The sequence below is a fragment of the Alternaria incomplexa genome (assembly GCF_024043165.1).
Source record: "Alternaria incomplexa strain BMP 0042 chromosome Unknown scaffold_14, whole genome shotgun sequence".
In the NCBI taxonomy this organism is placed as follows: Eukaryota; Fungi; Ascomycota; class Dothideomycetes; order Pleosporales; family Pleosporaceae; genus Alternaria; species Alternaria incomplexa.
In genome coordinates this window covers 180103-204655 of record NW_026249863.1, presented here as the reverse complement: position 1 = coordinate 204655, position 24553 = coordinate 180103, and the positions used below count along the sequence as shown (strand labels likewise).

General features: G+C 53.1%; 9 protein-coding genes across 9 annotated transcripts; 3 read left to right on the top strand and 6 right to left on the bottom strand.

The window, feature by feature from the left end:
• Positions 1 to 189: 189 nt before the first annotated feature.
• J4E90_008790 (uncharacterized protein) lies at positions 190 to 1311 on the bottom strand (the record flags this gene model as incomplete). Its single annotated transcript, XM_051438312.1, has 1 exon — positions 190 to 1311. One exon carries the CDS (start codon positions 1309 to 1311, stop codon positions 190 to 192), a length of 1122 nt encoding a protein of 373 aa, XP_051287622.1.
• Positions 1312 to 1785: 474 nt separating this feature from the next.
• Positions 1786 to 3624, top strand: J4E90_008789 (uncharacterized protein; the record flags this gene model as incomplete). Its single annotated transcript, XM_051438311.1, has 1 exon — positions 1786 to 3624. The coding sequence occupies one exon, from the start codon at positions 1786 to 1788 to the stop codon at positions 3622 to 3624; it is 1839 nt and encodes a 612-aa protein (XP_051287621.1).
• Positions 3625 to 3805: 181 nt separating this feature from the next.
• Positions 3806 to 4950, bottom strand: J4E90_008788 (uncharacterized protein; the record flags this gene model as incomplete). The annotated part of the gene is made up of 2 exons (XM_051438310.1): positions 3806 to 4651; positions 4711 to 4950. 2 exons carry the CDS (start codon positions 4948 to 4950, stop codon positions 3806 to 3808), a joined length of 1086 nt encoding a protein of 361 aa, XP_051287620.1.
• A 1129-nt stretch (positions 4951 to 6079) lies between these two features.
• Positions 6080 to 6919, top strand: J4E90_008787 (uncharacterized protein; the record flags this gene model as incomplete). Its single annotated transcript, XM_051438309.1, has 1 exon — positions 6080 to 6919. The coding sequence occupies one exon, from the start codon at positions 6080 to 6082 to the stop codon at positions 6917 to 6919; it is 840 nt and encodes a 279-aa protein (XP_051287619.1).
• Positions 6920 to 7383: 464 nt separating this feature from the next.
• Positions 7384 to 13825, bottom strand: J4E90_008786 (uncharacterized protein; the record flags this gene model as incomplete). Its single annotated transcript, XM_051438308.1, has 6 exons — positions 7384 to 8517; positions 8567 to 8998; positions 9044 to 11365; positions 11414 to 11602; positions 12243 to 13555; positions 13636 to 13825. 6 exons carry the CDS (start codon positions 13823 to 13825, stop codon positions 7384 to 7386), a joined length of 5580 nt encoding a protein of 1859 aa, XP_051287618.1.
• Positions 13826 to 14587: 762 nt separating this feature from the next.
• J4E90_008785 (uncharacterized protein) lies at positions 14588 to 16132 on the bottom strand (the record flags this gene model as incomplete). Its single annotated transcript, XM_051438307.1, has 1 exon — positions 14588 to 16132. One exon carries the CDS (start codon positions 16130 to 16132, stop codon positions 14588 to 14590), a length of 1545 nt encoding a protein of 514 aa, XP_051287617.1.
• Positions 16133 to 18448: 2316 nt separating this feature from the next.
• J4E90_008784 (uncharacterized protein) lies at positions 18449 to 19524 on the bottom strand (the record flags this gene model as incomplete). The annotated part of the gene is made up of 3 exons (XM_051438306.1): positions 18449 to 18451; positions 18538 to 18805; positions 18992 to 19524. The coding sequence occupies 3 exons, from the start codon at positions 19522 to 19524 to the stop codon at positions 18449 to 18451; spliced, it is 804 nt and encodes a 267-aa protein (XP_051287616.1).
• Positions 19525 to 20510: 986 nt separating this feature from the next.
• On the bottom strand, positions 20511 to 21711 carry J4E90_008783 (uncharacterized protein; the record flags this gene model as incomplete). The annotated part of the gene is made up of 3 exons (XM_051438305.1): positions 20511 to 20966; positions 21020 to 21508; positions 21571 to 21711. The coding sequence occupies 3 exons, from the start codon at positions 21709 to 21711 to the stop codon at positions 20511 to 20513; spliced, it is 1086 nt and encodes a 361-aa protein (XP_051287615.1).
• Positions 21712 to 22367: 656 nt separating this feature from the next.
• On the top strand, positions 22368 to 24382 carry J4E90_008782 (uncharacterized protein; the record flags this gene model as incomplete). Its single annotated transcript, XM_051438304.1, has 2 exons — positions 22368 to 24257; positions 24311 to 24382. The coding sequence occupies 2 exons, from the start codon at positions 22368 to 22370 to the stop codon at positions 24380 to 24382; spliced, it is 1962 nt and encodes a 653-aa protein (XP_051287614.1).
• Between the last annotated feature and the right edge of the window lie 171 nt (positions 24383 to 24553).

Sequence of the window (24553 nt, the reverse complement as noted above, 5' to 3'; positions counted from 1 at the left end):
TTGTCCCGGAATCTGGAACTCGGCGACAAAGAGAGGGTCAGTACATCGAAAGAAGTGCATGGCTTTTCGCGGCGCCCTATATACTTTTAGACAAACAAAGAAATCCCAAGCCGCAATGTTCGAGAACATCTTCTCGATGTTCTTTTTATGATGAGTGAGGTGGTGATGCTCCTCCAGCCATCCACACCTCTACTTCGCGTCCTTTCTCCTAGCCTCATCGAGGAGCCTCTCCCTTAACTCCCGCATACCCAGCTGATCAGTCGGCACTGGTTCAACTCCTTCCTGCATCTTGCCATGCATCGGAACCAGGACCGTCTTGTGCAGGACGCGGAAGGTCTCAGCGACTACAGGGTCGGAGTAGCGACCGAGCCGCCGTGCATTATGCATCTTTCGCTCTTCCTCCTCTGCGATCTGCTCCTCAGTCTTCTTCTTGCTGCCCTTGCCGCGCCCACTCGCTCGCCCTCTAGTACTATGTCGCTCTGAAGCTGGCACTTGCACCTCTCCAGCCTCAGTCTCGAGCCTCTTGTCGTCTCCTTCGCGGTTGTGGGTCAATGCATCGTCCGTACTATTGCCCTTGTCTTCGCCAAACTCCCTCAGCGACAGTGCAGCCATGCCCCTGTCTGCTTCGAGGTGCGTCTCGGTAGCATGTGGTTGGCCATCTCGAGGCCTACGGGAACGCGTTCGCATCCGGGCGAGTGTTCGAGTCGATGTGCTGCCCTCGATAGCAGTTTGTGGGAGGGAATCGCCGCCATCTGGTTCGTTTCGGTCCTCCATTTCGACATCGTGGTCCCCTGGAGAAGCATTGCCATCGTTCCGGGGCTTCTTCGCCGCTGTGACTTTAGTTGGCACAGCCTTGCGTTTCTTCGACTCCGTTGGCTCCGTTTCGGCTTTCTTTCGCATTGAAACGACCTGTTTAGGGACGACGGGCTTAGTGGCCTTGTCCGAGCGCGGTAGCAGAGCCGCCATAAGCGGGACGTTTTGTAGATCCCAGTCTGTCAGTAGTCCAACTAGTTTGCCTTTCTTTATTCCTTCTTGATGGAGGTTGTGCATGCCAGCTGCGTTAGCCATTGGCCGCAAGTGGTCGTTGATCGCGTATTTGGCGTAATCAATTGGCTTGAGGCCTTTAGCATCCGCTTTCGCTGTTGACGGGTCGTGCTGATCCAGGATCTGAATGGCGCGTTCAACGTCGTCTGGTAGGATCCTTGGAGGTACCACCATTTTATGCCGCTGAAAGACGACGTGGGCTCTCAGCGCAGAGGTCTGCTCAGTCGTCGCCCAAGGGGGGTGGTTCTTGCTGCTGGCTGGGGCCATGGCGTCTGTGAAGTTTTGTTCAGCGCATGCAACGGGTGTCTTTGGATGCGGATGCGGTGCTCGGAGGTGCGTACAAGCGAAGTGTGAGCGCACAGCGTAGGGGGCGCTGTGCAGCGGTCGTGTTCGGACGCGTCGAGAAGATGTCGAGATTAAGACTAAGCACGAGCAGCGGCATTTAAACAGTGCCAAGCTGGTGGGTGACCTCTACACCGGTGCTGTCAACGGGTAGCTCCGATGCATGTCCAGAACCCTGTATGAGCTCGGCTTGCTGACATAAACTGCAAAGGAGTGTCCACCGCGTTCTACTCGCATAGAGCATGACCTACCAGAGTATCTGTTCACCATCACCCCAGCCGCAACCCCCCTAAATCACTGAACTTCACAGTCGTTGCAACTCGGACTGCCCATTACTCCGACCGCAAACCACACCACCAGCGCAACTGCTCCACCCCAACCACAATCGCAACCTACACCATGAGCCAGACACCAACCGCAAATCTTGACGTGGATCCGCCGTCGTCTCCACCCCATACCGGGATTCGCGCCTCTGCGGGAGACCTTCAAAAGGAGATCACTGAGCCCGAAGGATACAGCGCGACCAGTAGCCTCGTTGACGCTTTTAGCCACACCGATAATACCACTAAGAGTCCTACACGCTCATCGCATACGGCTAAAATCGACCGCAATCGTCCACTCCCGCGCTCTACACGCCGCCTCTCCGATATCCAAGACCTCGACGCCACGGAAACCGCTGAGCAGGAGAAGGCGGGGCCGTTTCAGATGGACGACCACCATGATACAGTGGACGAAGAGGAAGACCTGGCGGAACTGGAGGCGCTGATATTACCGCAGGAGATGCAGTCGTCCCCTCGGCAGCTCGAGGCGTCTCCTACATCAGAATGGCAACCCATCGACAAGTCTTTGTGGGACCCTGCCGGGTTTCCGACCAAGTCCGGATGGCGCTCCATCAACGACCCAGCGTTCGGCGAGAACCTCAGCCAGGAGATATCCATAGATAAGCCCTCATGGGATACCGCCGGTTTCCAGACAGACTCGGGATGGCGGTCAAGCAACGATCCAGACTTCGACGAAGACTTTATCGAAGAGACGCCCACAGACGAGCCATCAACGGCGCACGCAGGCGAAGTACCCGAGGAAGGCGATGAAGACTCGGTGGCGGATTTCCCATCTGATCCTGCTGACGATGCGAAACCTTTGAGAGAGCCGGATGATACCGACAATGTACTGGACGAAAAGTACTTCAAGCACAACGGCTACCTGAACTACATCAACAACGTCGAGGACGGAGATGAATCTGACTCTGCGACGGAGGACAAGAAGAAAGGTGTTCAAACCAAGCTCAAGACAACGAAGAAGAAGGAACTCAAAGTTGTCTTCGGCTCCTCGCCTGGCAAGTCCGCGGTGCCTGGAAAGTCTTTGCCATCGCCAAAGAAGTCTACCAAGACATCCACCCAGCCGCCGGCCACAGGAGACACATTGACAAAAGGCACCGGCCGCGATAACCTCAAGGTCGACGCTAAAGCTGAGCGAAGCTCCAGTCCTGCTTCCTCTTCGGATGAAGCTAGCGGATGGGAGGTGGTAGACGGCAACATCGACGCCCCACGGACGGGCAACAAGTCTGTCCACAAGCTCACGATCAAACTCCATAACAACGTGACCGGTGAGTCCAAGACCGTCACGTACACCGACGTCGAGCAAGATGACATCGACTGGAAGTCCAAGCCCCAGATCGTCGCGATAACACAATGGCGCACCGACGTTTTCAAGCAACATGGAATCGGCACCAAGAAGGCTGCGTACCCGTACACTCCACTGGAGGACGCCTGGATGACGCTCTTCCACAGAAAGCTGCGCGCAACTATCGATGCGGGTCACGTCATCAAACTCCCTGGTCCAGTCTCAGTGATGGAAGCGTTCAACGCCTTTTTCGAAGGCAAGGTGCTCAAAGACGCGAACGGTGCTGATGCACCCTCTAGACCACAGCGCGACGTGTCATCCATCCGTGGAAAGCTTGATGGCAGGGTTAGCAAAGTTGCTACAGAGAGGAAGAACATGAGAGGACTTCTAGAAGGGAAGACAGGCGGTGTTTTGTTTGTTCCGAATGTGACAGAGGACGAGCTGAGGCAGTTTCAGGTGGATGAGTCGGTTGCGGTTGACGACCCGACTGAGGTTGGTAAGAACGCGGCCTTGGATGTTGAGGGGAAGAAGAGCAGGCGGCCGTCACCGAAGAGGAAGCGGGATGAGAACGATGCGGGGGATATGTTGGCGAAGAAGACGAAGCGAGTTAGCTGAGGTGATCAGGATTAGTATCGGATACGGAGATGTTTAAGCCGGTACCTTTGGCCCCAGTACGAATGTCGCCGACGGTGTTGCACGTCGAAAAAGAGGTCTCGTTGTACGTATGACTCGCACATTGCAGTAGTCAACCCGAAATTCATTTGTCTCAAATTTGTCGACCCAATCGCAGTCGCGCTCAACCCGTTTTGTCTTCCCAGATTTTCAAGAACAGCTTCCACAAGATGGAGAACAGAATGCCCTGCAGACCGTTGGCGATGATTCTCGTCTTCAATCCGCGTCCAAATAGACCCAATCTTCCGTCTTGACGGATAACCTGCTTGGCAGCCTCAGTATAGGATATTCTCGTATCGTTGACCTGTCGATAGGTCTTCACAACGCGCAACGAATTCGATATGGTGTCCGAAGCGACCGAAGCGCAGAAACCGATGAAAGCCGCCCGTAGTAACCACCATCCGATCTGTTGTCTTGATGGCTCTGTAATGGTTTCGGAAAGGAAGTTGTATACGGCGAACCAGGGATAGTGTCCAACGAAGGTCGCTGCTGCGGTTGCGAAAGCACCCCACCACAGAGAGCCGATGCCGTCGGTCCTAATGCGCTGTCGGAGGAGACCCCAGCCACTAGCTCCCTGGGCCTGTAAGGTAGTTTTCAAGGTATCGATTGGTGTTAGTAGCATTCTGAAAGCTGCAGCGCACGCTGATGCAAAGATCGTCTGAATGGGCGAAGGAAGCTGCTTCAGGAAGCCGTTTGACTGCAGCAAGGCCAGGATACCAGCGTTGGCGGCTGTGTCTCCGAATCGAGCGATGGGCCCCTGAAAGAGCGCAGCACCCATACCTTGGTAGTATCGACCTATACCACCGTCGGCATACAGAGTCTTAGTTGCGACAGTCGTCGATGTGCCATGGCGATATTGGTAGTTCATGATCGTGCGGATAGGCATCAATAGCAACACTTGCAGTATCATCGCCGCAGCACCACTCAAGCCCCCACCTAATGCACGCTTCAGTGCGCCTTTGAGATCGAACTACGCATGCTGTGAGCTTTTGGAGATTATATGTGCCGCGACAGTGCAGAGGAACATACATCGACGTCATCGGCCTCTATCCAGCCTTTGATGAAGACGGCAACGACCAGTATCGCGAAAACGGCAAGGATGCCTCTCCAAACATAATACCAGGTCTTGGATGCTGCCTTTTCCGGTTGGTCGATGATTTCGTCGCTTTCCGATGGTGTGGGCGTGTGCTGACGCGCGGCATCATGCGAGAGCAAGGGCGCGCGCTCGTCTGGCACGCTACCGCCTTCTAAGTCGCGTTGAGAAGGCATCGTGGTAGGTATGTGGTGTTGAAGTGTGACGTTACACAGTATATCGCCTCCATTCGACGCGTGTTGAGATGGATTACCAATCCGGCGCGATGACGCGCACTCGGCGATACCTTCAAGCCGAACGACGAGGACCCACTTGTGCGCTCACGTGACACTTCGTTCTGGTGGGCGTCCACGGGTGCCATCTACCAAATCTCAACGATAAGGCTACCCATCAACTTCTCAAATATCACACCGTTACTATTCCACATTTTTCGCTTCTCAGTGTCATGTTAGACCTTTTTCACGGACGACAACAGGAACGTCCTCACGTCCATCTCCATCATGAAGTGCTCACTGCTGCGAGCGAGTGCGACTTTTATCACTAATCAGCTCGCTGTTGGATGTCAAAGACTCACCGACCCGACTTCTCTGCGCTGTTGCGATTGCACGACATCTCTCGAATCGTGATAGGGTTCACAGCGTGGTAGAAAGAGGCGCATTCACAAGTCGACGAAAAGGTCATCACCAAGAGTCGTGTCGCCCCGTCGAACTTAGCAGAGTGTCGCTGCAATGCTTTGGGTCGACTTCACACGAGACGATCTTTCCACAGCCCCCTACGAGTCTTGGCTCGTAAGGCAAGCGGTCTTGGTATTCCACACCGATCAGAGGCCTTACAACGGGTTAGGTCGTCAAGTCGCTGAATCACATTGCTAACACAACGGATGACCTCTGCCGTTTATCCATCCGAGTTCCACCTATTACGCCCGGATCATACATCCGTGACAGCCAGGCACAGCCGCAACTGCATCGCTAAGCTGGCCAATTTCCATGAAACGCTTACGAGACCCGAGTTACCTACGGACTTAGGCTCTGTTGTAAACAAGGCCACCAGCGCCAATATGTGGTAAACCAACACAGCAGGTTTTCCGCCACATTCCAGTCATTTGAGCAGAACGCCAACTCATTGAGATGATAGCCGCTGTAACCGTCCAAGCCAAGATGCTGCGCCCTGGGCTTGGCTTACCGGTGAGTATCCCCAGCGACAATCCCACGATGCTTAAAGGAACGTGAAGACCTCGTGGAAAAACGTTGGTGTTGTGCACATCACAAACCATCTTCCACTACACCTGAATCCACCACCACCACAATGGCATCCCTCCTCTCAACCATGCTGTTCGCAGCCAGCGCATCAGCCCAAGTCACAACCTCCTTCTGGATGCCCTCCAACGGCCTCGGAACAGACAACATCGGCTTCGTCGGCTCCGTCATCAACGCCAATGAAACCCACACCACCGTCGCCGTCGAATACGACGAAGGAACCGATCTAGACGCTCTCAGCATCGGTGTCAACGGTCCCATGACCATGACCATAGGTCCCGAATACTACGGCACCACAGTCGACGTTGGCATCGCCGGTTCCGGCGACGACGATGAGGACGACACCTACGCACTCGACTGCACCTGGCCGACCCCCGAGGAAGCAGGGTCAAACCGCACATGCACAGTATCTTACCCCCCGGGCCTCGCTAGTCTCCTCTGCCAGAACACGGCTTACATCTCGACAACCGAGGAGATTTGGACGAGAACACACACGTATCCTGCACGCGGCTCCGAACCTGCAGGTACAGAGACAGTCAGGCAAACTTTTAGCTATGGCTATGGCTCTGCTGTTTCGTCCGTCTCACAGCCAGCTTACTGCAGTGAGAGTGGTGCGCCTGATGAACCTTATGTTTCTGAGGTGGAGATCGAGGCGACGCAATTCGGAACTTACTACCTGGTCATCACCGCCGGAACGGAGAAGTTGGAGGCTACTGCTGCCGCTACAGCGACGATGTCGAGTGCCATGTCTACGGGTGCTCCTACAAACGCGACAGGTGCTTCTGGAACTGCGCCTGTGCCTGAGGTGACGGAGGCTGGTGCGCCGATGGTCAGGGGTGCGCCGCTGTTGGCTGGACTTGGCGCTGCTGCTGCTGCATTCTTTGTCTAGTCTGTTAGCTTGATGGATGAGGCAGGATGACATGGAGCACTCGTTTGGTAACTTGTAACGCAGCTCCCAGCACTATTTAGTATGAAACACTAAGAAAGAATACCCGTTGGTTTACCTATCTTTACATGCGGATCTTGCATTGCACCATTAACCTCACCCACTTTTCGAGCACAACCCTCGGGGCTTATTCTAGATCAATTTTGATATCGCCACGCTTCTTTACTTTCATGCGTTGCTACAAGTATCTGACATCAATATCGTGTTTTGCGGCCGATGTAGTACACAATCTTATTGACTTGACGATCTTGAATAAAACAACAAGGCCTGAGATTTGGTACTGGCAACCACGTGCAGGATACACGCACCAACTATTATACCTACCAAGTACCGCTCAGAACACCCAGCCATGCCACTATCCCGAAACCTTCGTACCAGAACCACAATGTATCAACCAACCAGCTCTACTAAAAACCGAAAGCATCCAACAAACTATTCGCATCCGGCTCATTGAACTGAGTCGGCGGCGGTTTCTTCTTCGACTCCTCCTTAGTCTTCTCGTCATTCTTCTTATCCTTTTCATCCTCTTGCTCTTCCTCTTCTTCACCATCCTCTTCACCACTCTCCCTACCTTCTTCCAGCGTGCCCTTACTTTCCGCCAAATCGTTATGAGCATGCTCTCGCACGGGCAGATCGGCGATAACGAGCGAACTTCTCCTGCGCAGCAGCTTCCTGGGATCGAAGTCAAAGTCCGTCGCAGATTGATTCCTTCCCTGCGATTGATAGCTTTGACGCGGCATCGAGGGGCTCAGCGGCGGACGACCGGATGTTGCCTTTGTCGGTGGTGGTGGGAGTAAGAATTCCCATGTCTTGACTAGATCGAGGGCGAGGACATCGCAGCCCATGCGGTCGTATAGGCCAGCTGTATGTAGCACAAAGTCCCACTCTTCGCGCATGCCTATCATTGTGGCTCCGCGTAATGTTTGGAGTGACTTCTCGCGGAGTTGCTTGTACAGGACTACCAAGGCCGGGTCGTCGGTGAGGTACGATTTAGCGGCTGAACTGGGGGGTTCGGAAGTCTCAAGTAGAGTTGTCAGCGGTGTGACCAGCGAGCGAACGGCCATGTCCTTCTTGTTCAATAGCCAGTATGCCCATGTTGCAAGCCATCGATTGCCCTCTCTAGCAGCTTGGGGCAAAATCTTATCTCTCAAGAAGTCCAGCAAGATGGGCGAGTCATCACCACCGTAGACGCGGGCGACTGCTATGGCGAGCTGGGTATCACCAAGCTGATTATGGAGAACGCTGACAGCATCTTGTAGATGATCTGCAAGTAGGAAGAACGACGCAGCATACTCGAATCTTCTCCTGCCCATCAATGCGTATGCGTTCTTGAGGGCGGCGGTCTTCCAACGGTCTTCGTTGAAGTTGTTCGATAGCAGTCGATGGGTGGCGCCCTGTTCTCTCGACCAAGTAGCCATTCGCCAAAGACCGACTAGGACTGGTTTCTTCCGGAGAGCCATGTAGTATAGGGCGCAGTCGACGGGGTTCTTTTCATCGGTCTTTGTGTACTCGTTCCGAGCGATCACCTCAAATTGGGCGCGCTGTAGATGTCATTAGTATTTTCTACCGACAAGGAAGAGTGTACCGTACCAATGCGTTGATGTCGGACATCCACATGAACACTCCACACTCCTTTGCGTGCTGCCACATCATCTTCCCGCTGAAGTGTCTGCTGACAAGGTCGACAAGAATATCCTGACTTCCTGAGTGGAACGCCCAGATGATCTCGCGCCACGAGATGGGTCCTTTATGCGTCTCACTCAGTACATGTTGTCGGAAGAACAGCAAGAAGCGACCAGCGTTATCATCAATGGATCGACGATGCTTCTCTACCATACCAATACACTCGATGATGTCGGCCAGGCGAAACTGTTCGCGACTGGTCAAGAGCGGTATCCGCTTAGTGGTCAGGAGCTCTTTGAGACTAGAGGCGACTTCTTCGGTTACTGCCTCAGGCTCGCTATCGTCAGAGAAATCGGCGTAGGATGAATGCACCTCTTTTCGAGATGCGGTCATTTGTGTCTGCAAAGGTTAGCTACATCTAGAAAGAGCTGTTCATGTACGTACCTCAGCTTCTGAGAAGTCTTCAGGTGCGAATCCCAACGAGCTGTCAAGCTCTTCACCTTCGATCCAAAACTTGAGTGTAGTGTAAAGCCTAATCAAGATGCGCTGCACCAGTAGCAGCTTGCCGGCCAAGACGCATTGTGAAAGTAACTGGGGATGGTACGCGGGTAGGGGACCGTTGAGTCTGCTAACTGCATCGAATATGTCGATAGATGCCGTCTTCCGTGAGATGGTACGCAAGCTGGGGAATAGCCCTTCGGACACCTGGACATGCTCATCTTGAATGAAGAGCTGGTTGCCTGCGCCAATGATCAGATTACCACTGCTTAGCCATACCGAATCGCCGATCGGATGTGGCGTGATGTCGCGAATGCGCACGTCACTGATCTGTACCCAGGATGGACCGGCGTTGAGGTAATCGTATCGCAGCTGGGCGTAGATGACAACACGGTGGGGGAAGCCGACAGCAAGTATGAACTGGTTGTCGGGAGTAGAAGACCAGTCGAGATCCTGGATGATTCCGCTGCCTTCGAATGTCTCTTCATGTTCCAACTGAGCGCTTCGGGTGTTCCATATAGTGAGCGTAGTTCGATCAGCATCGGCTAACGCAGCCTTGCGTATCGACGTGCCACTAGCAAGTGATGGGTTCTTGACACCAGTCTCGACCTCCGAAGTCAACAGCCAGTCCAGTTTTCGGTCTTCGATGTTAACACGCGCAGTCCAGGACTTGATGACTCCGAATTTCGTGTATGAGATGGCTATGTCTCGCGCAAAGGTGTCAAGGAAACCCGAGATGACGGGTGCTGTGCCAGCGGGGTCTACAGGCAGTACAAAGGCAAGGTCGTCGCCAGATCCAAGGTTGAACGTGGAGAACTCCTTGAGCGCGATCTCTGAATGACCGTTGGTATAGCCATTGGTGTGCGCGATGGCAGGCTGTCCCTCACCCGCAAGTGCATCTCGCTCCGGTTTTGGCAGTGTGACCTCCCAGCAGATGCCGTTCATCTCAGAACTGATGGTGGCGATGTGTATGCGCTGTCCGCCAACTTCGACCTCTGGTATCACTAGCAGACACAGAGGTTTGCCCTGAAGCTTGTATGCGAGTCGTGTCATCTCAACGGCTTCATGGCCACGGGTATCCCAAAGCGAGATCTCGTCATGATGTAGGAAAACAATGAAGTTACCCTCTTGTAAGAGAGCAGTACGATGGATGTGCTCCGTCACTTTGACGCTGCAGTGTCGATGTAACGTCATGCCCTGATCGCTCTGCCGCTGTAGCCATACAATGCATTCATCTGTCGTGGTCCGCGATACCAATGCTCTTCCGCTAGCTGTGCGGTTGACCTTCTTGATGGCATGCGAGTGTCCCGTCCACATAGCCTTGCGCTGAATGCGCTGTGGTTGTGAGGAAGGATCGAACAGGTAGTCGATGCGCGACTCTAGCCACTCGATTCGCCCGTCAAAGTGATGCGATAGTAGGGTCAACTCGGATTCGGGTTTGTCGCCGATAAATGCGTAGAATTGTACGTTGTCCTCGATGGGCTTCGGTTTCTTTGCGAAATGTAGATGAAGTCCATCGACATGCGCAATGTTGAAGACGTCGGTGACCTTCTTCTGTTTTGCCCCTACGTTCTCAAAACCCCACGCAGACATGTTGCCTCTATCATCCAGTACAACACATATCTCCGGGTTGCGATTCGCGACTTCTATTAGGTGGTGCAGCGCGATGCCGTGGTCTTTCTCTTCTGCCGAAGCCTGCTGCATCGCTCTCTCCGTCGCATGTGTAAAGTGCTTGCCGTCGATGAAGAAGGCATATCGCTTCTTCGACTGCTGCTCCAGTGGCACATGTCGTGACATTATAGACTCGACGAGGTCCACCTCAGCCCACATATGCATGCCATCTACGCCGTGATGCTCTCCTGGTACCCAGACTCGCACCTTCTGGTCCGCGCATATTGTGTACAGTACGTTGTCCGTGGATTGGTCTTTGTGGTACGGGTGCCGCCAATGCAAGCCTGTGATGGCCTTGGGGTGTGGGAGGTAGAAGTAGTCGAAGCTCTGATCCGCCGAGCCGAAGGATGTGCGTCGCCATATCTTGAGGAGGCGGTCGTACCTGCCTGTCGAAGCTATCAACTCGGCATCGGGCGAGAAGTGGGCGAACTTGACAGGGTTCGCTAGCTGCTTTGTCCAAATCCGTTCGATGTCGCTGTGGGTGTTGAAAAGGGTGAGGGATGCGCTGCCGACGAGCAATTCGTCTGGCATGCCCCATGAAAGGGTCGTTATCGTGTCATCGGCGTCAGGCAGGGACGTGCTGCCCTGTTGCGACCACTGCGCATATCAGCAGTCATTCCTAGCTGCCCCTCCTTATGTGCCCACCTTGATCGCGCCTTCATCTTGCCCGTATGGCCGGTATATGTATATGTGTCGCGTCGAACATGCCGCGAGCTTGCCGGTGCCCTCGTCGATCGCGACTGCCTCAAGCTCGAATTCCTCGTCGATGTAGATGGTTTGGAGGACGTGGTTGGGTCGATCGAGGATGATCAGCGCGTTACCGGAGATGTAGACCTACACGAAGCGCAAGTCAGTCTTTGTGCGCGTCGCAAAGGTGTAGTCATACGATTATCTGGAGGCCTTCCCACAGGCCATGAGCGACAGCTTGGAGCTTAGCCTGGGGTCGCCCAGGGAGGATACCGCGCATAGAAGTTATCGAGCTCGGCTACCGTTGATTGCGCATTATTAGGCAGTCACTGGATGTCAGGTAGCGTCCAGTCGGCAGTAGTACGTGTGGGCGTATATTAAGCTTCCGGTGTCTCGCGGTACGAGATGCGACACCTAGGGTTCCTAGAATGTTGAAGCTCACGCGCACGATCCACGTGGTATGTCGTCACCTCGGACATCGGCAATCGTGGAGAAGAGATGCGGCACAGCTGTTGCTGCAAGCGAATCGAACGGGTGGGGAAGTATACAAATCGCCCTATCGCAGCAGATGGGGTGTTGCGCGGAGTGAAGATGCATTGTCGACGCCTCGGGGTTCCTGCCAGCCTTCCGCGTGCAGTTCGGAATCGGAACACTAGCGCGAAATCAGAAATGTCGGCCCGGCATCGACGTGTCGCGCTTAGGCTACATAGACGCGTCTTTGTGGTATCTGGTGTCTACTCTAGTCTCGTTCATACTCGCGCATGGCTTAGGCCATCGTTCTCTGTACCTTTCCTTCAACTTCCCCCTGCTCGCCCTTACCCTTCCATTCCACCGTCACGGTAATACCGCGATCATCGCCCTTCTCCTTCGCATACGTCAGGCTACCCTCCAACACTGTGCCCTTCTTGTAGGCCTGCTTCTCTGCGACCTCTTGGTCGAGGAGCAGTACTGCCTGATGCCAATGTGTAGGCGTGTTGTTCGGACCCGTCGAGAAACCCAGCCCCGGAATACCGTTCTTGCCCCAATCAACGTTGTCAAGCGTCTTGACATCCTGTGAGCTGCCAGGGTGGATGAAGATCGTGTCAAACCATATCGCAATGGCCCGAAGAGATGTGATGTCGCGGTCGAGTGTCATGCGAAGAGGCACCTTGAAGCTCAGATCTTGCACGGATACAGTCTTCATCTCTAGCAGATGGCTCGTCGCAGTGCCGCAGAGCGCCTTCTCAGGCACGTCAAAGACACCGATTTCGTGAGTGTTGAGTAAACCGCCTGGGATCATGGGTGAAAAGTCGAATCCATAGATGTCTTTCCAGAACTTCTCACTCGTGCTGTCTGCTATCCAGTCGGCATCTGAGATTGGTGCAAGACGGATGTTGCAGTGGGATGGCACCATGATACCATCAGGCTTGAGGTACATGTCCCGTGCGCGCAGGACCGAATCCAACATGCCTTCGAAGAGGAGACCGTAGCCCATCCATTCCGAGATGATGATGTCGACCTTCTCTTTGCCAATCAACCGCTGGGTGTTGAAGTCTTCAGCGCGGCCTTGAATCAGTTCTATGCGGTCTTGGTAGCCGTTCTTCGCAATGATCTCCTTCGCGCGGACAGCGATGCCAGAGTTGTCGACTGCGAACACCTTCTTCGCGCCTGCACGGGCGCAGAAGAGGGATAAGATACCAGTGCCGCATCCGACGTCAAGCACGGTCTTTCCAGCAAATACCTCAGCATTCTTCTCGATGAAGTCCCGGTACCCTTCTGTTCGTACGCGATCCTCAATCATCTCACGATGAATGCTGTTGCCCTTGTACGACTCAAAGTAGTCCTGGTCCCGATCATTGGTGAGCTTGATCTTGGAGAAGTCTTCTTGCATGTCCTTGTGCATCTTCGCTTCATACTCGTCGTAGTCGATGGCCTTGCTGTCATCGTCTGGCATTAGATCTCCAAGTTCAAAGAGTAAGGCGTCATCTTCCAATACTGGCTGTAGATACTTGTCGCTTGTGAGATCATCTAGGGTTACTTTGATACTCTTGGGATCTGTGCCTTTCTGTGCTTCTGACCGGAGGTAGTTGATCAGCTTGATGATGGTAATCTCGTCCGCGTCTAGTGCAGACAGTCAGTAGTCATCCGAAAAGGGTAAGGCGTATAACGTGTAGATGAGCGTTCAACATTGTCAGACGTACCTGGTCCAAGTCCTTTGATCGTTGCGGGCAGATCAAATCCATTCTCAGCTTTGTTGTGCTCTACCATGTCCGACACACGAGTCCATTGTCGATCCGAAAATAGATCTTTGAAAGTAGTCGTATCCGGCTCGCTTGCGTCTTCGACGATGCTGCCGACCGAGCTCGCGGTGTCCGATTCAGTGTCTGACATGTTTTCTGGTGTGCCTTTTGCTCTTTTGGCGAACGCAGATATTTCAAATTACGCAAAAATTGCAATGAGTCGTGGTGTCGCGTCAAGTTTCCTTTGGTGGGGGAAGGCTCTGCGGTTAGTGTGCTTTTGTGGGCGATGCTGCGGGGTAGGTTCGTCGCGCCTGCCGTATCTTCTTTGCACCTCCTTTCATTCTCACCTATCCTTGCGCATGCCATCAACATTCATCATCTTCATCCGTGCCATCGAGTATACTGATAACCCCCGAGGAAACCGACTACAGCACGTTGAACAGCATTGCGAATTCCTTATTCTCTGCCTTCGTGGTGCAACACAACTGATCGCGCCTTCCATTATGCGACGCAGCGCCATGCCATCGTCATATACGTTATCCTCGTCAGTCCCGACTCCGTATCATTCTTCATCTTGCGCAATCGACCTTCGATCCAACTATCCGTAAATTATCGTGTCTCTCACCTTCAGAAGCTGAATCTAACTCCAGCGGCATGGGTAGTCACGCACAGGGGTCACGCCAGGTTCTGTTCTCATCCATTCTACGTCTACATCATGCTATTCATACGTAAATACGTTGCCAAATGTCGCTATTGGACAAGCCGGTTTGTTGCTCTGCGCAGATTCAATGATTGATAACGTCGTTCGTACCTTTCCCTAGTCTCAACGCCCACATCAAACTTTTACCGCGCTTTCGCTGCACCAGCCTCGGCCCGTTATCCTGATCTCGGCCGTGACAGCTGTATCTGACAGCTACTCATCAGAATCGTCCTCGAGCAGCCGGCGGGCGAGCTCAATGGCGTGGTCGGTCACACGTGGCTTCTTGGCGGGCGGAAGGGCGTCGACCTCCACGTCTGCTGCGCCCAAGACCTCGGCCTTCACGTCCTCGGGTTCCTTGTCCTCGACCTCCACATCCTCAGCTTTCACGTTCTCGGGCTCCTCCAAATCCTCTACTCCCTTCATGTGCTCGGGCTCATCACCGTTTTCCCCCTCCTCGTCCGAAGTCTCGCCAGCGTCGCTTCCGTAGCCATGCTCGACCTCCTCTTCGTCACTCTCGTCAGCAGCAAGCTCGGTCTGATCCTCGACTTCGTCGCTGTCGGAAGCCGGCGCGTCGCGCTTGCGTTTCTTGGAAATTTTGCTTGCAGTCGAAGTAACGCCGGCACCGTCGTAGTCTTCGTGAACCACAATGTCATCGCCAGTCTGTGTGTTCACAGATCGGAACTTGGGCTTGTATGTCTTGGGCTTACCGGTGCCTTTTCGGTGATTGGCGCGCTTCTCAACTGGAAACTCTGACAGAGGGATCATGTGTTTAGGGTACCGCTCCTCATTGCTCACCACGCCGCCACCTTCAACCAGCAGTCGAAAGTCTCGGGCGTGCTCACGAAGATACGCCATCGTCTTGTTCTTCGTCTCATGAGCAGACGTGATCTGTCCTCGGAGAGCGTCCAAACCACGATTCTTCCCACCAGCCTTGTTGATGGCTTCAACGATCTTGGACAAGTCGGCGGTGGTAATGGTGTCGTACGCGTCCAAACCCTTGGTGTGGACGAAGTCGTTGATGCCAGCGTACATGGCGCAGATCTCTGGGACGATCCAGTGATCACGGTTCTTCTTCTTCTCGTAGGCGGCGTTGGACCGGCGCGAGATCTGATCAATCCACTTGTTGTATGCGTCTTTCCATTTCTTGTCGTTGGGATCGATGTTGGTGAGTTTCGACTGGCCAACGTGGACGTGTTCGTATGCGCGGGTACGGGCGTTGAAGCGGCGGAGTGCGATGCTCGGGGTGAAGACCTCATTGATGCCCTTGAAGGTCCGCTCCCAACGGTTCTCGCTGACCTTGTTCCATTCTACCACGGGATTGTTCTTCTTCTCCTTGTCCTTCTTGGGAACCTTGCAGCTCTCGAGGTCAGGGAAGAAGATGCTGTCATCGGCTTCGTACAAGTCACGGTCGGCGGATTCGCGCTTCTCTGGGATTATGTTCTTCTGTATGAACCAGCTCTTGCCGTCGGGCATTTGGATCTTGAAAGTCGCCTCGATCTTGGTGGGGTCGGTATCGTGGGGCGCGAACGTCTCTTTCGGTGTAAGCTCCTTGTTGACTAGCTCCCGACCGGCGTAGGGTGCAGGGTCGTCCGACAATTCGCCATCGCTATCTTCATCAACTGCGACGGAATCGGTATTCGAAACATGTTCCGGCGGGCTGCTGGCGGGCACCTTGACCTTGGCCTTGCTCTGGGGTGTTGGCATCTCATTCGCGCTGGGAACCCCGCGGGCCAGGCTACCGATCAGGTGGGGCGACATCTTCCTGCGCCTTTGTCCTCTTGTGTAGGTTTATCGGGTGCGTACAAGGTATGTATTGGGATGCGTGGGGGTATGCGCTGAATGAGCAGAGTCGTGGCGAATGGTGGAGAAACCCTTCAGAGAAATCGTTAGTTAACGAGATTCAAACGTCGAGTTGGATAGACGAGATGGTTAAAAGGGTTGCAGCGCTGTCATCGCGTCCAGAAGTCGACAGCGTTGAAACTTACGGCGCGATGTCGACTATGTTTGCGGGGTATAATCGCGGAGTCAGATGCGCAGATATCACGCGTTACAGTCCTGAGCGCGCGCCAGATCGAAAGGTTTGCTGTGACCAAGTCCTTCCAATTTTCAGAGTAGAGGTTTCAAGGTGTGGTGACGGTGGCGCGGCTGGTCGCGGACTGAATTGAGCAAGATATACGCCAAGGAAGGGGAAAACTCAAGACTTCATAACAAGGCTTAACAAGTTGGGACTGTGCGCGCGTCACTGCCTGGCAGAAAAAGCCTCAAAAGGCTCATTCACTTCAGATGCTTCGCGTCCGAGGAACTGCATAGTCACTGGCGTATCAGGGCGATTCTGATTCTGCGCCTGGAACGCGACCCTGCGCGTGTTGTCGACGCGCTCAATAGCCATGAGGATACGCAATGTTGGAACACGATCTGACATTTGTTTAGGTGATCCACGCTGCATTGTATAATTGCGCGAATGAGTAGAGTGAGTGGATGGGAGATATCTTGGCATGTATACATTCACTGTCGACGGGTCTAGCTACCGTACGTAGAGACGCTGGAATACCTCGTCGAATCGATACTTCCAACTTTTTCTGGTCTCGTACTCTCGAGAATCGACGTCCCAAAGTCAAAGCGCACCTTATAGCAACGCCTTCTCGAGATATCAGCGTTCAAATCGAGTACAAATAAGCACAGCAAGCTGACACGGCAAAGACTCACGAGGCGAGGGCTTATTGCGTGCTTACTTTCAACGTCTTGCGATGACGCAGAGCGATTATAGAAAAAACGCATGATTTGCTAGGTCCACTGTCTCTCATTCCCAAACCACTTAGCCTACGCATGCGCCGACGAGCAAATCCTACACGTAAACCCCCCAGTCCACGGCACACACATCTCCCGTTCCAACTTCCCATCTGCGAAGCAGTTCCCCCTACACTCCTCCACAGTCGGCCAGCTCCCCTTCTCACTACACACCGTCTCCACAGGCTTCATCGGCTTCACCGGCGTCTGTCGAACCGGCGCCTCAAAGGGTACCGTCTTCGTAGGCGTTGTACGTACCGTCGTTGTTATAGTCGTTAGTTCTTGCGTTGTGTGGGCTGGTGTGGATGTAAGAGTAGGTGTCTGATAGACTGGGGCTGGCGCGTGTGGACATCTCGAGAGGCCGATGTTGATGCCGCCAAGTAGGGCGGCGATGAGTAGGGCTATGATGAGTATCGTGAAGGTGGGGATGAGGAATCTCTTCTTGGTGAAAAAAGAGTGTCTTTTGTAGAATGGGCGTGGAGGCAGTTGAGCTTCGTCGTCATGAGGGAAGTAGGGGTGGTTGGGATCGATGTGGTCTGCGGGGACGCCTGTGCGTTGGGGCGCGATGCCGGAAAGCTCGATGTTGGGTCGTTGAGACATGTTCATTGGTACTTCTGCGCTGTTATAGGTTGCTGGGTCGCTGTATGTTGATGTTGGTCTTTAGTATGCAGCGGTCAATAGGTTGCATAATGAGGAGGAAAGTGGCAGAGGACGTTATGTAACCGCTTTGACTAAAGTGAAAGAAAGGTAGCCAGCAAACCATTATGATCACAGCGCAAGCACACCGCTCCAAAACTGCACAATGGAAGTCTAGGTCAAAGTACAGCAAGACGTACAATATCGCTGTCATATTTATGCGTAGAGCTGACACTTCACTCATGGGTGTCGCAATGCCCAGCTCTTGATCAGAACGTGAATAGATTTGTAGCCCATTAAAAAGCGACGATGGCCTTCTAAAGACGTGTCCGGCTTGCTATTGCAAGATGAGCATGCACGCACAGTTACGACGTCTCATCTGCATGATCTCGAGGAACATACTTTTCCCAGTCCTCTTCCAACAGTCGTTTCGTCTCATCTGCATGATCTCGAGGAAAATACTTTTCCCAGTCCTCTTCCAACAGTCGTTTCGTCTCACCTGCCATTGTCACTTCATGTACGCAGTAAATGAAATGTCTTCTCCCTTGAAAGTCAAACCAAAACCGATCTACCTCACAACCAGTCATTGCGGCCTCTTCAAAGCCTATTGCGGTGATCGGACAAGCATGACCACGAAAGCGTCCCAGTTTGTCACTACAACATATTTTAGAAATGTGGCAATTAAAGGTGTACTGATCGGCCCATGCGAAGTCCATCACAATAGCAGCTGTGACACATACCCCCTCAACTCCATTCTCGGGTGATTCTTCTGCTGATTCGTCGAGACATTGGCTTTGAAGCATAGCTAGAACCAGGTCCAAGTAGAGTTGATCATTCGACTTTTCATAATCGACAGTAACGCGTTGGTCAACACGAACAAGACCGAGTAAGCCGTAGATATTGTCGCGCGGATCTGCGCAACTATTCAGCGCATACATGTCCAGTGCGGCAAACATGTCGAGATGTATGAAACCACCGATTCTTCGCAAAGAACTCTTGCAGATGATGCTATACGAGGTGTTAGGTATGGAGCGCTGGAGATGGTGATCCAGGGTTTCAAATCGACACTCCCATCCACGTGTGTCATTCACCAGCCAGACGCCTTTCACAAGGACCCTGATCTGCCTCGCTAGTATGAATTCTTGTACAATCCAAAGTCTTTCGAAGTATTCATTGTGAAGGATGTAAGCCAACGCCGCTTGTTCTCCAACATCCTTCCATGCACATGCAGCATCGTACATGTTTTCGAACTTATCGCATCCGCGTTTGGCGAGCCATTCGGGCGACGCGCAGGCTTTCTCAGATCCGCCGCCTAACCAAGCAACAACTGACGTAGCTTTGCTGTAGATGTCGCTCATCATCTGCACTTGGTGATTGCGCTCATCCGTATTCGACTGATCAATGCACAGCTGGTCAATCCAAAGATATTGGTCTGAGGGTGTCTTGTCGCTGCATTTCCGGAACTCAGTGAGAAATTTGAAAAGGTTGTCTCGTATCTCCAGCCTTCCGTTAGCGATGTAGATGTCATTGCTTGATGGTGGGCCCCAAACATAAGACAAGGCTGTGTATGGCGGGGCTTCTGAGATCTCGAAGACGCTGATATCGAGACGTATAGCGTCATCGTTCTCCAGCGGATCCAGAAGCGTGACAAGTCGTATTTGCTGTGTTGCATGGTCTAGTGACTGGTATTGGTAGTCGTCAAACGCGGGGTTGGCTGCGGAAGACATGTTCGCTCCACGGCTGCCTTGCGCCTCGACCTATCATGTCAGTACGTGTCATGTATGCGGCAATCACCCACATCACCTACCAAGGCACCATGCAGCAGACGAAGTAGACTCGGCGTACGATCAGACCTTGGGGGGACTTGTGGACTATGTGAGGTTTGTGATGATCGCGATAAGGAATTAATACAGCATATTAAATGTAAGCGGGGAAGATGCGCGTTCCAACGTGTTGCTGACTGCGTGGGCTGTGCAGACGTCTGTGGCTTGCTCGATAGAGAGTCTGGCCAATGAACAATGAAGCGCTATAGAAAGCGCTAGGCCTTACCAAGCTAGTGTCTAAGATAGACCCCACCATACATTGAACGCATAGCAGCGCTGTGACTTAATGAACTATAAGTATGAAGCCGTGTACGTAAGCCTACAGCTTCTGTTTCCTTACCGCTTTGTTGTTGGTCGAAGCGCATGTCCGAGCTCGGCAATCTGGATTCAGTGTCGAGTGAGAGATGTATACACTAACAGGTGATGACAGCCTATGTCTTCATCGTACTACCAGACTGTTGATACTTTGCTGACAAAACCGTACACTTGGACAAGGCGCCAGGATTGGGACGACAGTGTTATCATGAAAGACTCTTTTAAAGATTCGCAAACGCTAGAAACGTTAAGGAAAGCCCAACAACAAGGGTCTCCGTAACTCTTTAATTATATTGCTTCCGTAAAAGATACTTTTGCTTCTTAGAATTTCCTAGTCCTCATTATGGGAGCGCAATACTGCGAATCATGAGAGAATAATGTGGAAAAACATACAATGACCACACCGACGACATGAAAATGACGGGTATATAGCGCCTCACGAGAATATCGATTCAATCTCTCAAACCCTGGATGCGGGAACGCCGGCCCGAATGAGAAGTTCACGTATCCTCCTGATTCACGTGTGACTTAGCGCTGCAAGATATCATAGTACGCTGTAGACTTCAGCCTTGCCACTAGTCTTCATTGTCGTGTTCGTTGGTATAACTGTTGCGACGCTTGCGGGTCTCAGGTACTTGGTCGGGAAGTGCAGGTTCGCGCACGCGATCGTCGGTGGTCCGCGGACGGTTTCCTGGAAGTTGTCTGCCGAGGGGCCAACGGCGCTGCGGTGGTGGTGGCGGCATATTCTGGGGGGCAGTGAAGCTTCCGCCATTGCTGCCTGGGCCTTTGTCGCGTCGAGCCACTGGAATTCGGCTGGGTGGACCCTGAATTGGCGGACCGCGCATGTTGTTGGGCCACTCAGTGGTTGTGACTCCCCGGAAGTCTGCATGAAGGATAGAGGCAGGGGTGCGCATGCTGACGTCCGTCGACGTCCTAGCTCGCTTCGTGTCATACGTCTTCATGGTTGTATCACTCCGGACGGCCTGGCGTTTGGAGCCTGCTTTTGTATTGCGCTCATCGAGGGCTTGTGGCTATCAATCTGTCAGCGTTCATCTCATAGCGATAAAACTTCCGTCAAGCATACCTGAGCTTGTCCAGTCTTTGCATGTTGATGGGGTTGGTCTTTGGGACGCTGCCTCCGCTTCGTCTGCTCGCTGCTGATTCTATCTTTCTGCATTTGAAGGGCTTCCTTGTCATTGTCGAGACGTTTCTGAACTACCTCAATCCACATTTCCGGTGGCATAGTCAAGGTTAACTTCTGGAGAAGTCGCCGCGCTCGCTTTTGAAGAATGGAGTTCAGAACCTGTTCATCGATCGTTCCGTGTACCTGAATGCGAGAATCGCGCGGAAGCCTAATGGAGTCTAGTATGTTGCCAAATGAGCCGGTTACGGGCTGGTACGGACAATATTTGGCTATGTCATAGACCCCCTTTCCCGGAGTGACAGCGACGTTCCTCTTCAAGTCTTCGTCCCAGCAGTAGTATTCGTCGTCTCCCTCCTTTTTCAGTCCGAAGCAATCTACCCGGATAGCCGTAGACTTTGCCAATGGGCCGCTTCCGCCTGCGGTGCCTAACTGCAGGACCTCGAGCTCGTTCTCGTTCTCGTAACAATGGCGTACCTCGTCTTGAAACATACTGCCCCAAACTGCGTCTGTACAGCGTTGGGATCGTTTGCCTGGCAGATGTTCATAGATGGATAGTTGATGATCATGCCCTTTACGAATGCATTCTTCTGGACCAGATCGTAAAAGTGCCATCGGCGCTGTCGAGACGTCATCTGGGCGACAGGCGTACATGGCGATTCTCTTGAGCATGTAACCCTACCGCAAGGATGGAACACATCAGAGGTTGCCCGCTGGAGGGGAGCGGTCCGTTCGGATTCGGCAATGTCTCGGGTCGACGACATTGTCAGCGTTGTTGACTGCCAATAGGCCAGCGCAGAGGCGCCTGTCTGGAAAGGAAGTTGGGCCGAAGGGCGAGTTATTGTGGCGACCACGCAGGGTGTCGTAAATATGGATTGCACGGTCGTGAAACTCGCGCTCCTGCGGTAGGGGAATTGCGTGTTCTTTCTCCGCAGCGTAGCGCTGATAGTCTGTATATACGGAGGGCATCGCAGGGAGTCGAAGCCGCTCTGGCCATGTGGCGCTATACTGTTTCAGGAAAGAGAGATGGCTCAGATGTAAGTAAAATATTGGTGTTACTTAGTGAATGGACGACGGAGCGGAGCCCTACTTATACCGCGGTCACCTAGCTGATCAAGCTTTTTGCGCACTCGATTGCCCGCCCTCTCCGCAATCGTACACCCTGTAGCAATCTACTTTTTTCGCCGTGATCCTCGACAAGACCAAGACACTTAAACCTGGTTATTTCCACGACCGGGCAATCGACGCTTCAGGCAAGATTAGGCTTGCATTACACAACAACTTTCCTAACATGTCTACCACTGAGAGTGTTTTGAAGACCGCTATCAGCCTGTACAGGGCGGTAGCGGGCTATGTTCCCCTCTTCCGTCGCTGCGAAGGCCAGATCCACCGAGACAATGGACGCACTGGTAGTGGCGCTGAAGAGCGTCCAATTCCATCAAACGTCGAAATGTCGTCATTGCCTACTCAGCTTATGATCACCTCCGTCCAGTCTGGAAAAGTCAGATACGAAACGATGTTACAACTCCGATCCCAGGCGGACTCTATCAAAGCGGACATTGCGATGGTGAAGGCGAACGAAATCGACGCTCAGTCGACAGTCCAGTGCAAAAAGGCGGCTGTTGAGAGCTTAACCCGTCAACTGCAACGTCGGGGTGGCAGCGGAGTAACGAAAGCTCAGCAACGTTGCCTGAAGGTCTTAGTTCGCGAGCGCGACGCAGCAACGAAGACCAAACGAGAAATGCAAAGACTGGTAAAGTCTCTTACGAAAGAATACGATGGGAATCTCCGCTCCTTTGCTGAAGTCGTGATGGAGCTCCAGGATACGTTCCTTTTACCAAACGAGAAGGACAATGATGTCATAGCAGAGCAGCATGAGGACGGATTCGTGCAGGGAGAAGTGGGAGGTTTGGTACAGGAGGACGAGCAAGCTCGGACACAGGAAGACGGTGGTGTCCTCGAGGTGAACAGGGTCCAGCCGAACGATTCGCCAGGCACCGCCCAAGAAATCGAGAGTAGCAAATCTCTCGCCCGTAACCAGCCTGTAGAGGCTTCGCAACCCGACATTCATAGCATCGTGGTTACTGCTGCCTGTCTTAACCAGCAAGCCGAGGCCCAGTCTATCGACATCGCTGTTAACGACAATGAAACAACGTTGAACCCGCCAGTAGAAGACAAGGATGGCTCGCCATCCAGCAGAACAGATTATTCTGCTACCCACTTCGAAGACCCGCAAGATGTGCAGAACATGGCTAGATCAGAAAATGATGGCGATTTTGATGGTCGGACAGCCCATGAAGTGCAAGAAGTCAGGATCGGACAGGAGACCGGGGAAGCACTTCCCCACGATGATCCGTATATCAAAAGTTCCAAAGAAGAGTGGGATAGGATTGAGCAGGCCATAAAAAAGCTCGAGCGATGTGAGAAGACTTATTGGGAGAAGAAAGAAAAGTTCGAACAGCACTACAAAACGTTTGATGAAAAGCTGGATAAGTTCTGCTCAATCAACCCACGCTTGAGTAGAGCGGATGCAGAAAAGAAATTCGGTCGACATTTCCTCCAGGTAGGGGGTAATTTCCGTTGTTCTTTGGGTGTAGCAGAGACGTCGCTCAAGAAAGCCCGGATTGAGGCGAAAGAAGCAGGAGTCCACGATTGCAACTCATGGGACCAGGAGTCTGGCTTCCTTTCAGTGGCGGGTGAAGGTCCGGATCCAGAAGACACCGGATACCTGAGCGATAGTCGTGATCACGAAGTGGTGATGGAGTGGCTGCAGATGCCCCACCGCCCAGAAAGGATGCAGCCTTCTGAGTTCAAGTTCGCGACATCGAACGTGAGGGTCGACCCTTGGGAGAGCCATTCTACAAGGGGAGACTCAAGCAAACGGAAGAAGATAGACGAAAATGTCGACACTTGGGAAGTCCAGTCCTCCAAAGCGTACTCAAGCAAGCGGAGGAGGATTGAAGGGGATGTTCCTTGGGTGGCACCCAACGACAGCAATGACAGCGCATATGGCACTGCCAAGGAGGACAAGGGAGACCAGAAGCAATCGGAAGGTCCAAGGAAGAGGCCTCGCGCCAGGTCAGAGGTAGCCCACAAGCGACGTGCCCGATCATTCGACGCGCTTCCGGGTCACAAGGTTGTCAAAGAGATGTTTTCCGATCTGCCTGTAGAGGATCACAGCGTGAGTGTTGACCCCTCCGTAATAGTCGATACCAAGTACTGACATTTCCACAGGTTTGGATGAAGCGAGATTACCGAGAAGACGTCATCATGATTGATGACGAAACGATCGACGACGAGACCTGAGAGACCAGGTAGCAAACGGATGCATTGCGAACATCGAAGTCGGTGGAGTGGGAGGTGGTAAACCAGCCGCTGAAGCAGCTACGTGCTGTTGCCGGATGTAGCAAGTCGAGACCGGAGGCGTTGCGGAAATGATCCCAGAGGGAAGCGACCCATCGCGCGATCAATATAGGC